At 41.3% G+C, this 12,126-nt stretch overlaps 1 protein-coding gene across 1 annotated transcript; it reads left to right on the top strand.

Moving 5' to 3' along the window:
- Positions 1-920: 920 nt before the first annotated feature.
- Positions 921-11,505, top strand: CAMLG (calcium modulating ligand). Its single transcript, XM_004744945.3, has 4 exons — positions 921-1,202; positions 2,839-3,299; positions 4,895-4,960; positions 10,889-11,505. Exons 1-4 carry the CDS (start codon positions 1,031-1,033, stop codon positions 11,078-11,080), a joined length of 891 nt encoding a protein of 296 aa, XP_004745002.1. The 5' UTR covers positions 921-1,030; the 3' UTR covers positions 11,081-11,505.
- Positions 11,506-12,126: the final 621 nt, after the last annotated feature.

Below are 12,126 nucleotides of genomic sequence, written 5' to 3'. Positions count from 1 at the left end.
TATAGTTAGGTGGGCTCTGCCAAGTGCTCACGCCGTTCCAGGAGTTGCAGTTCTGAACAAAACACAAGGCTTGTCTTCATGGAGCCTACAGTCTAGCTGGTGAGAAACGGACAATAAAATAAGTACATTTAGCTTACGAGTCGGATAAGAAAAATAAGATTAGAGAGTATGGAGTCTTGAAAAGGGTGGTGATTTAAGCAGAATGGACAGGGACGTCTTCACTGGGAAAGCCGCGAACAAAGACGCAAAGGAGGACTTCAACAGGTTGCCTTGATGGCTCAGATGGTAAAGCATCTGTCCTCGGCTGAGCTCATGACCCTAGGTCCTGGGATCAAGTCCTACATCCAGGCTACCCACTCAGCAGAGAACCCGCTTCTCCCACGGCCCCCCTCTCTCTCTTCCTCTAAACTAGGGGGTAGGAGGGGAGGGAGAGAAGGTCCGAAACGCGCCACGTGCGTATTTGGGAGAAAAGCAACTGAGGAGAAAGGGAAAATGAGCGCAAAAGACACCCTAAACGCAACTCTCTCTCTAAATCGTCGCTCTCAGGTTACGTAGTTCCGTAGTTTACAAGCGAGGTCGCAGGTCACTAGAAACAAGCGTCTGCCGCAACAGCCTCCATTTTGCTTTTGGGCACCAACCTCAGGTGAGTTTATGCCTCGCCCACCTTCCTTTCTCTCTCGTCATCATGGAGGCGGGTTTTCTTCACGTCCGAGTGAACTTCAGAGAAACCCAGTGGCGGGGGCGGGGGGCGGAGGTAAAGGAGCAGCTAGGGCCAACCCAGGCAGACGGGACTGGGGAGGTGCACTCTGCCCTCATTCAAGATGGCGGCGCAAGCCCCGCGCTTTGTCCGGTCCGGCAGCACGCGTGCTTAGCCCGCCTCTCAGGCTCGGCGCTGCAGGGGCGGGCCTACGGCAGGGGGCGGGCCTACGGCAGGGGGTGGGCTCGCGCCCTGCGGCCTGGCCTTAAGTCATCTGCGGAGCGGTTGCCACCTTTTCACCACCGTTAGCTTTCCCTGGTTTTGGTGGGGGAGATGGAGCCGGTGACCGTCGCGCCTGACAGCGGCGACCGGCCAGGGGCTCTGGCGAACTCAGGCCTGTCGGCTTCCCAGCGTCGGGCCGAGCTGCGGCGGAGGAAGCTGCTTATGAACTCGGAACAGCGCATCAACCGGATCATGGGCTTTCACAGGCCCGGGAGTGGCACGGGTGAGAGCCTCCCGTCTTCCCTCACTCTCCCACCCACCGCTCTGAGTCTTCGGGATCGTTCTTGCTTTCCCTGTAACGCCCCTCTGGCCTTTTGAAAAAGCTCTGCTCTCTGACCTCCCCTCTTGTCTCCGTTTCTTAGGTGATGCCCCAAGTTCTCACTTAATTAACCCCCGGACCTTTCTAGTCCCTTTCAGTTTTCCGTGGGCTTCGCTCTAAGATTGTCCCCCATCTCCGCCGCAGGCTGCGAAGCCTTGGCTCCTATGCCATGGTGCCCTGTGCCCAGTTATGCGAGAGAGTCCCCTTTTTCGTTCCCACGCCCTCCCCTCTCTTGCAGGGCGCACCTTTTATCCCGTCAGATGGCTCTATTGTGCGCCTCAAGGAAAAGACTCCTTTATTTCCGTTCCAAATGCTTTCCCTTCCAGTGCCTTTCCTAGCGTCTGTCTGCCTTCTTTTGCGTTTCGCCGTTACTCTGTCGGCCCTCCCGCTCTTTTGTTTACTGAACAACTCCCTAGTCCTTCGTACGTGGAAATGGGACTCTTACGGTCATAATCTGGTGTCTGTGTTCAGTGTCCTCAACACTGTCATCTACAGGCTTTCTACAACAGGAAGATAAAACTGGGTGACCGTTCTTTGTACCCCCAGCAAGTGGGTCGTGCCCCCCTGAGGTCTTCTCTCCTAGTGTGCTGAGATTGATACGATTGATGTCGGGAGCCGCATTTAACCCTAAAGAGAGTTCCTCATTTCTCGCCCAGTGCATGTACAATTCAATGAGTATTCATGTGAATATTTATTGAGCACGGAGTATGTGCTAGTGTTCTCTAAGTTTCCATTGGTTGCCTTTTGTGATTGACTTTTATTCAGTGTTTGCAAGCTACTTAAAGCTTTGTGATTTCTGTGGGCTTTAGCTAGACAGCAGTGAACTTTTGGATAGTTCCCAAGTTACCAGGAAAGGTAATAAGCACTCTTTCAAATTCTTCTAGAGCAATAGTTAGAAGACACATTTTTCCTTTTAATGATTATCAACAGGATATTATTTCCGAAGACATTTATTGTCCTTCTCAAGCTATATTCTGTATTTTGTCCTTTTGCTTTGAAAATTCTGTCACTAAAGGTTTTGTTTTGCTTTTAAAGCAGAGCAGCATCTTCAAACTGCTTAGTTACCTAGGAATGGCTCCCTCACTACAGTAGAAGGATTACGTAAACAGTAGCTTTACTGTAGGATATGCCACACCCTATGCTGGCAGGACTCTGGATTCAGAAAGTAGTATTAAAATACAGATTTTTAAAAAGCTTTAATGATTTTATATTTTTAATCAAATAAATTAGAGCAGGCAATGTAGTCATTCTTCTGGGAGATATTATCCGTGAAAACCTGGTCTTTATAGCTTGCTCTATCCATGATCATCTTTCCCACTTTGTCTCCTAGTTTTATCTTCCTACTCCCAAAGTTTGGGTTGTATCCTCTTTTGGGGTGGTATATATTCTAAGGGTGGAGAGGAAGGAAACAGTTTATGTTTTATGCAGAATCAGTATTTAGATTCAGAGACTGCAGAGTTCTAGCAGTAGCGCATATTTTTTAATATGAAAGGTGTTTGCCAGTATATACTACATAAGACTTCTAAATTTCTTTTCTCAGAAGACGAAGGTCAAACAAAATCAAAGCAGCAGGACAGTGACAAATTGAACTCCCTCACCATTCCTTCAGTTTCAAAGCGAGTAGTGCTGGGCGATTCGGTCAGTACAGGAACGACTGACCAGCAAAGTGGTGTGGCCGAGGTAAAGGGGACTCAGCTGGGAGACAAATTGGACTCTTTCATTAAACCACCTGAGTGTAGTAATGATGTAAACCTTGAGCTCCGGCAGCGGAACAGAGGGGACCTGACAGCAGACACTATCCAGAGGGGTTCTCGCCATGGCCTTGAACAATACCTCTCGAGATTTGAAGAAGCAATGAAGCTACGAAAACAGCTGATTAGTGAAAAACCCAATCAAGAAGATGGAAATACAACAGAAGAATTTGACTCTTTTCGAATATTTAGATTGGTGGGATGTGCTCTTCTTGCCCTTGGAGTCAGAGCTTTTGTTTGCAAATACTTGGTAAGCAGCAGAGTGGAAACTGCAAATTGGCTATGGAATGAATCCTTTTACTCCATGGAATTGATTTCCAGTATTACTATTAACCAGATTCATATGGCTCTTTGGAGATATAAACTGTTGTTCACCTTAGATATAGATGAAATGTTCTGGTAAAATACAGAGCCCAATAATAATTGCTTAACTTTTTCTATACTCTAGGTAGCATTCTGAATGCTTTACATGTATTGAGTCATTGAACCTCATCCTTCTGATTCTGTGTTTTATGGATGGGGGAATGAAGACTCAGAGGTTAAATCATTTGCCCAAGGTCACATAGTTCTAAGTGATAGCTAGGCTTTAACTTACGCAGTTTCTTTCCGAAATCAAAGGGTAAAGTATCTACATGTACTACATAAAAATTACCACTTTTCAAATAATTTGAACCTCAAAATGCAGTTCTGTGGTCCGAAACAGATGTAATTTTTCTGTGATTCAGCAAGCACTTCAGCATTTCATAATGTTGTAGTATCATAATGGCAGTCCCATATTCTTGGTGCTTTCACCTGCCAGGAGAAATGAAGAAAAGCATAGTTCATAGTTCAGTGTCTTGCTCTTAGAAGTATTTCCATTCACTAGACATTTTAGGAATAACTACCAACTAGTGAGCTCAAAGCAAATTTTTGAGATAATTAAAGTTTATATTATTCATCAAGAAAGTTTTTAAAAATCTATTTTATGCACATTTTTTTCTTAAAGAGATTCCGTTGTACAGACTTAATTTGACATTACATTGTTATTATTATGGCTTTCAGCATTTAATGAGATATGTAGCTGCTTTTTTTTTTCTCCCCCCTTAAGGGCTCTGTGCTTTTAAGATTTTTAAAGTTAATGTCCTATTTATGTGTGAGGAGGCTTTTTGTTTGTTTGTTTGCGGTTTTTTGGGGTTTTTTTTGTTTTTCTGTTTTTTTGCTATCAGATCAGATTTACAGCTGCTATTTCTCACAGCTTTCATTATACATCCATCTGGTAATGTTTGCTCTTTTACTCCCTTCATAATATTTTTAATTTTAAGAATAAATGTAAATTAATTATCATTTTGGTCTTTTCAGTTTTATTGTGCAAGAAGCAAGATAACCACACCATTTTACCTACAGTAAGAATAGCTTGTCATTTAGGTGCCAGTGGTATAGCTAATGAGATAATTTCTTGTCCGAGTGTCTGGGAATGGATGGCATCTAGTGAGTACTGGGCCTTTTATGTGTGCTTTGAAATTGTTGTTTGATTACTTCTAGATGAGAGAGATGTTACTGCATAATGTTTTATACATCTGTCACCACTGAATATTTTAAATCCTTAAAAGAATAAGTTTTTGTGAGAGTAGCCATTTTGGGGTACATTGAAAGAATGTGACTTGACTTGAGAGACATATTTTATGATAAGGAGATCCAGTCCCTTTATTTTTTTACCCTTGTGCAGAAACAAGACTGCTTTCAGCCACTACAATTAAATTTTGTATTTTTTTTTTACAGTTTTTTTGCTTAGAATTTTATAGCTGCTGTTGATTTGATTTGAATGATGATGTTGAAAATACATAATTTTATTTTCTGTCTTCACAGTCTATATTTGCTCCGTTTCTTACTTTACAACTTGCGTACATGGGACTATACAAATATTTTCCCAAGGTAAATTAAAACTTTTTCTAAATTATGGTGATGTATTTAGACTGATTGATGACTAGATGATTTTAAGAACTTAAAAAAAATTAGTCATACTCATTGTCTGAATCAATGCTACTAGAAGTGTCATTGGCCAACCAATGCTGATCTTAAAACTATTTATTTTTTTTTGTAACAAGTTCAAAAAGTGAGTGATAGAAACTTTTTGGCAATTTGACATTGCTGTAACATTTTTCATGTTTTACAAAAATGTTGGTCCATCATGGATTGGGGGGAAAACTTAACCACAGAGTTTGAATAATACTTTTCTGAGAAAATATTCAGTTTAATTATTTAGTGAATTTAGTAATACATTTTATCTGTAATAAAGGAAATTAATTTTATTTTATTTTATTTTTTTAAAGATTTTATTTATTTATTTGACAGACAGAGATCACAAGCAGGCAGAGAGGCAGGCAGAGAGAGAGAGAGAGAGAGGAGGGAGCAGGCTCCCTGCTGAGCAGAGAGCCCGATGCGGGACTCGATCCCAGGACCCTGAGATCATGACCTGAGCCAAAGGCAGCAGCTTAACCCACTGAGCCACCCAGGCGCCCAGGAAATTAATTTTAAAATGGGTTCATTTATCTTACTATGCTCTTTACTGGATGCCTAATAACATGCACTGTGTCTTTAATGTCAAGGCCCTGGTATTTCCAAGAAATATTTGGCCAAAATTGAAAAACAGAATCATGGAGAGTGTCCGTGTTTACCTAGTCTGCTTAACTACAAATATATACACAGTTTTACGGGACTTGGCTGGCGTAGACTGTAACCTCACTGATGTAATTGAGTTTTGTGTGAGGTTTTTTGTTTTGTTTTTGTTTTTTTTTAAGATTTTACTTATTTATTTGAGATAGAGTGAGAGCCAGACAGAGAGCATGAGCAAGGAGGGGAGGGGCAGAGAGAGAAGGAGAAGCAGGGTCTCCACTGAGCATGAACCCCAATGTGGGGCACAATCCCAGGAACCTGGGATAATGACCTGAACTGAAGGCAGACACTTAACCCAGGTATCTCTTGTGTGAGATTTTTACTGAAAAACTGCTACTTGGTCTTTTGCTTAATCATTTATAATGCACTGAAAGACTTCATGTGTGTTTTCAATGGATTTGAAACATTTACATTCACGAAGAGTTAAATAGATTATATATATAATACAGAAAGGAATGTAATTTTATTTGTAAATTTATTTAACTTTTTTGAATGATATAGGTGTATATTTATTGAAAGATTGATTATAGTTTTGCAATAGCAAAGTTTAGAAACAGCGAAGATGTCTACTAATAAATGACTCATTAAATTATGGCATATCCATTGAGAATGATGAAGCTCTGATATATGGATAATGGTGAGGTTGTCCAGAAATATTAAGAGAAGAAAGCAAAATGTAGAATACGATCTAAAGTATGCTACTTTTTTCATAAAAAGGAGGAAAATAGGGGAGCCAGGGTGACACAGTTGGTTAAGCATCTGACTTGGTTTCAGCTCAGGTCATGACATCAGGGTCTTGGGATCAAGCCCACACTCAGGCACCACACTCAGCATGGAGTCTGCTTAGATTCTCTATCTCCCTCTCCCTCTCCTGCTCGTGCTTTCTCTCTCTCTCTGTCTCTCTCAAATAAATGGATAAAATCATAAAAAAAAAAAAAAAAGAGGAAGAGAAAAATGGATACTTGATTTTCTTGTATATGTGTGAAGACACTTTGGAAGAATTTTTTAAGATTTTATTTATTTATTTGAGAGAGAGAGCACATGTGGAGTTGTGGGTGAGGAAGAGGGAGAAGCAGCGTCCCCACTGAGCAAGGAGCCTGATAGAGGACTCAGTCTCAGTACCCTGAGATCATAACCTGAGCTGAAGGCAGCCATTTAACTGACTGAACCACCCAGGTGCCCCTCAGCTCAGGTTTTTATCTCATGGTCGTGTGTTTGACCCCCATGTTGGGCTCTACACTGGGCACGGAGCCTACTTTAAAAAAAAGAAAAAAAAAGAAAAGGGAAAAAAACCTCTACAACCCCAAGATCAAGAGTCACACACTCCGTTGACTGAGCCAGCCAGGCACCTAATATACTCGACAAATATTGCATGAAACTATTAACAGTAGTTATTTGTGCAGGAGTGTGTATGGGTTACTAGGTAAACGGGGGAGAGAAAAGGAAGGGAAGTTACTAAATACTTTTTTCTCAACCAAACATTTTGTTGTAACTTTTTTTTAAAGATTTATTTTACTTTTATTTATTTGACAGAGAGAGAAAGAGAACACAAGTAGTCAGAGAGGCAGGGAGAGGGAGAAGCAGGCTCCCCGCTGAGCACTCCATCCTAGGACTCTGGAATCATAGTCTGAGCCGAAGACAGATGCTTAAGCTATGAGCCACCCAGGCGCCCCTTATTTTTTATTTTTTAAGAGTTTTGTTTGTTTGTTTGAAAGAGAGCTTGTGTGTAGGGGGTAGGGAGGGGAGGGTAGAGGGAGAGAGAGAATCCAAATCAGACTTCCCACTGAGCACAGAGCTCATTCCCACTGAGTACTCCATCCCAGGACCATGAGATCACAACCTGAGCTGAAATCAAGAGTCAGGTGCTCAACTGACTGAGCCACTCAGGTGCTCCAGGACTTTTTTTTAAAGTAATCTCCACGTCCAACATGGGACTTGAACTCAGAACCCTGAGATCAAGAGTTTCATGCTCCACCAAAGGAGCAAGCCAGATGCCCCTTACGACAGTTTTTATTTTTATTATTTTTTAAATATTTTATTTATTTATTTGACAGAGAGAGAGAGATCACAAGTAGGCAGAGAGTCAGGCAGAGGGGGAGGGGGGAACAGGCTCCCGGCTGAGCAAGGAGCCCGATGTGGGGCTCCATCCCAGGACCCTAGGATCGTGACCTGAGCCGAAGGCAGAGGTTTAACCCACTGAGCCACCCAGGCGTCCCGCCTTAGGACAGTTTTTAAACTCACAGAAATGTTTAAAGAATTGGCAGTGAACTACCATTTACACTGATGACCTAAATTCTATAATTAACATTTTGTTATATTTTCATGTATTTCAGAGTATGTTGTAGTTGTAGACATTGGTATACTTTACCTCTGCACATTTTGGCCTACATGTCATTAACTACAATTCAGTGGTGGTTTCTGGTTCTTTTTTTTTTTAAAGTAAAATTTTTTTACAGTGAAATGTTCAAGTCTTTAGTATACCATTTAATGAGTTTTTCACCCTGTGAAACCCAAATGTTTTCAAGGTTTAGAATGTGACTGTGGGGATGTTCCACTGTGCCCCTTTCCAGTCAGCTTCAGCCCCTACAGACTGAGGACCTGATTTCCTTTTTCCCACTGTAGATTAGTTTTTGCCCGTTTCAGTACCTCTTTTTATTTTTCTTTTTTTTAGGATTTTATTTATTTATTTGTTAGAGAGAGAGAGAGCGTGAGCACAGGCAGACAGAGTGGCAGGCAGAGGCAGAGGGAGAAGCAGGCTCCCTGCCAAGCAAGGAGCTGGATGTGGGATTCGATTCCAGGATCCTGGGATCTTGACCTGAGCCAAAGGCAGCCGCTTAACCAACTGAGCCACCCAGGCATCCCCTTTTTTTTCTTTCTTTAAGATATTAAGTAATCTTGGGCGCCTGGGTGGCTCAGTGGGTTAAGCCACTGCCTTCGGCTCAGGTCATGATCTCAGGGTCCTGGGATCGAGTCCCACATCGGGCTCTCTGCTCAGCAGGGGGCCTGCTTCCCTTCCTCTCTCTCTGTGATCTCTTCCCTTCCTCTCTCCTACTGTGATCTCTCTCTGTCAAATAAATAAATAAAATCTTTAAAAAAAAAAAAAATATTAAGTAATCTCAGGGCACCTAGGTGGCCCCTAGGTGGGTTAAGCCTCTGCCTTCAGCTCAGGTCATTATCCCAGGGTCCTGGAATAGAGCCCTGCATCGGGCTCTCTGCTCAGTGGGGAGCCTGCTTCTCCCTCTCTCTCTCTGCCTGCCTCTCTGCCTACTTGTGATCTCTCTCTCTCAAATAAATAAATAAAATCTTTAAATAAACAAAAAAGATATTAAGTAGTCTCCATTGTGGGGCTTCAATTTACAATCCCAGGATCAAGAATTGGCATGTTCTACTGACTGAGCCAGCCAGGCTCCCCTTTATACATGTGAGATCATTCCTATACATACTTTTTTGTACAAGGCTTCTTTTATTCTCCATAATTTTGAGATCCATCCATGTTGTTGAGTATATTGGGCCTCACCGCCCCCCCGCCTTTGTTTTTTCTGACAAATATTCCGTTGTGTGACTGTATCCATTTGTTTATCTGATCTCCTGTCCAGGGACATCTGTCTAGGGTTGTTTCCAGTTATTGGTTATTATGTCTAAAGTGGCCTATGATTTCTCTTGGGTAACAATACCTTTTTATATTTAGAAATTTGGGGGGCTCAGCTGCTTTTGGCTCAGGCCATGATCCCTGGGTCCTGTGTTTGAGTCCTGTGTTGGGCTCCCTGCTGTGCGGACAGTCTGCTTCTCCCTCTGCCTCTTCTCCTTGTTCATGCTCTCTCCAAAAAAAAAAAAAAAAAAATCTTTAAAAAGGTTTTTAATCATGTGACTAGATTTGGTGATACCAAATCGACTAAGTAAATGAAAATTCAGCCTTAAATGTCTTTAAAAATTAGCCAAGAAAATTTCATCAGGGAATACATGTTTTGGGTGCCTGGGTGGCTCAGTCAGTTGAGTGTCTGCCTTCGGCTCAGGTCATGATCCCAGCTGAGCCCCACATCAGACTCCCTGCTTCTTCCTCTCATACTCCCCCTGCTTGTGTTCCTTCTCCCACTGTCTCTTTCTGTCAAATAATAAATAAAATCTTAAGGAAAGGAAATAGATGTTCATTGATATCCTACTACATGTGTAACAAGTGTGAATTCCTTTGCATGACCGTTAGAGCTCTATAGAATGTTCCTATGATTCTGTCACAAATAATAAAGTATGGCTATTACTCTTCTCTTACTTTTGTTGTCTAAGATGTACCTCCAATAAGATTTCTCCTCTCATTTTTGTCCATCTAAATCTTGGTCATTCCTGAAGGTCTGTTTTTGATTTTACTTCCCTTTGAAATCCTTCCCTGGGCTTTCTTTATACACCTAACCCTGGAGTAAGTTTCTATCTTCTTTGAGCCACTGTGCCATACATTATTCATGTACTTCATTTAGCAGTGATTTATGTCTCGTGTATTAGTGTTTTCTCTGTTTTTGTCTTGGCTGTTGTATATATCTTAAATTGTTATTTGTCTTGCCTTCCTTCCAAGATAAGACTTTTTTTTTTTTTTTTTCACTTTGAGAACTTGGTTAAAGGTTTTTATTTATTTATTTATTTTTAAAGATTTTATTTATTTATTTGACAGACAGAGAGCACAGTAGGCAGAGAGGCAGGCAGAGAGAGAGAGAGGGAAGCAGGCTCCCTGCTGAGCAGAGAGCCTGATGTGGGGCTTGATCCCAGGACCCTGAGATCATGACCTGAGCCGAAGGCAGAGGCTTTAACCCACTGAGCCACCCAGGCGCTCCTGGTTAAAGGTTTTTAATCATGTGACTAGATTTGGTGATACCAAATCGACTAACTAAATGAAAATTCAGCCTTAAAAGTCTTTAAAAATTAGCCAAGGAAATTTCATCAGGGAATACATGTTCTGGGTGCCTGGGTGGCTCAGTCAGTTGAGTGTCTGCCTTCGGCCACTTTACACTTTACACCTTTAACCAGTTTGCTGCTTTACATATTATACACTTAGTAGATGCTAATATATTACTGACTGATGTTTTGAAACTTCATTAACAGGTTTGATTCAGGCAAAAATAATAGTACTGATAATGTTTGTGTATAGCTTAAGTAGTCTTCTGAAAGCTGTAAGATTTATCAAAGTCTTTCTGTATACAGGGTGAAAAGAAGATAAAGACAACTGTACTAACAGCTGCCCTTCTATTATCTGGAATTCCTGCTGAAGTGATAAATCGATCGATGGATACCTATAGCAAAATGGGCGAAGTTTTCACAGATCTCTGTGTCTACTTTTTCACTTTTATCTTTTGTCATGAACTCCTTAATTACTGGGGCTCTGAAGTACCATGAAGCTTGCAGCACTCAGCAGGAGAAGCTTACCAAAAAGCACCTTCTCTTCAAAACTGCAGTGTCTCTAAGGAGGCAGATGGCTTTACACCTTTATGTAATTCTTGTACTTGATAGGGGTTGTAAAATCATTTGATTAGGAATGGAATGGCAGGTTCCCTGATTTAAAAGCGTTGAGTTTGTCTTAATACTGTTGTGAAGAATAGACTTCCATTGTCATTAATTGACTTTTCTTGTATAATTAGAATCCCTAGTCTCCACGTTTCTCTAACTTCTAAGATTTGTAATTTCTCTTTTGGGAGCTGAGCTGCTGCTTTTAGGAGAGCACATGAATACGGTCTCATCCAGCCCCAAGGGCTGCAACTTGTATTTGTGTTACTCTGTCCTGAGAAATGGAGCCATTTAAAAATAAAATGAGAGAAACTGAACTGTCTAATGTTAAGTCTGCACATGCTAACTTATAAAGGCTATTTTGTCAAGTATCTTAATTTATACTCCAGTGCAAATATGGAGTAATGAAACAATTTTTAATATTCATACATGTGAAATTAGAAGGTATTTATAAAGGTATTCATTTTCATTTTTATTTATGAAAAATTATTTTTTATTTAGAAAAAAATTTTTTAAATATTTTATTTATTTATTTGACAGAGAGAAAGCATAAGCAAGGGGAGCAGCAGGCACAGGAGAAGCACACTGAGCTCCCTGCTGAGCCTGATACAGGGCTCAATCCCAGGACCCTGAGATCATAACCTGAGCTGAAGGCAGACACTTAACTGACTGAGCCACCCAGGTGCCCCTATAAAAATTTTTTTATTACCAAACTCGTAATTGGGAATTTTCACTTTGGAGTTTTCAATTTCTAGTAGTAAGGTTTTTAATTTATTTTTATTATTTACTTTTAAAACAATTTTTAAGATTTTATTTACTTATGTGACAGAGACACAACTAGACAGGGAACACAAACGGGGAGTAGGAGAGGGAGAAACAGGCTTCCTGCTGAGTAGGGAGCCCAACGCAGGGCCTGATCCCAGGACCCTGGGATCCTG

Source organism: Mustela putorius, unplaced genomic scaffold (genome assembly GCF_011764305.1).
Source record: "Mustela putorius furo isolate JIRA1106 unplaced genomic scaffold, ASM1176430v1.1 tig00000145_pilon_pilon_pilon, whole genome shotgun sequence".
In the NCBI taxonomy this organism is placed as follows: Eukaryota; Metazoa; Chordata; class Mammalia; order Carnivora; family Mustelidae; genus Mustela; species Mustela putorius.
Note: the sequence above shows the minus strand (reverse complement) of the source record. Positions and strands in the feature narration are given on the sequence as shown.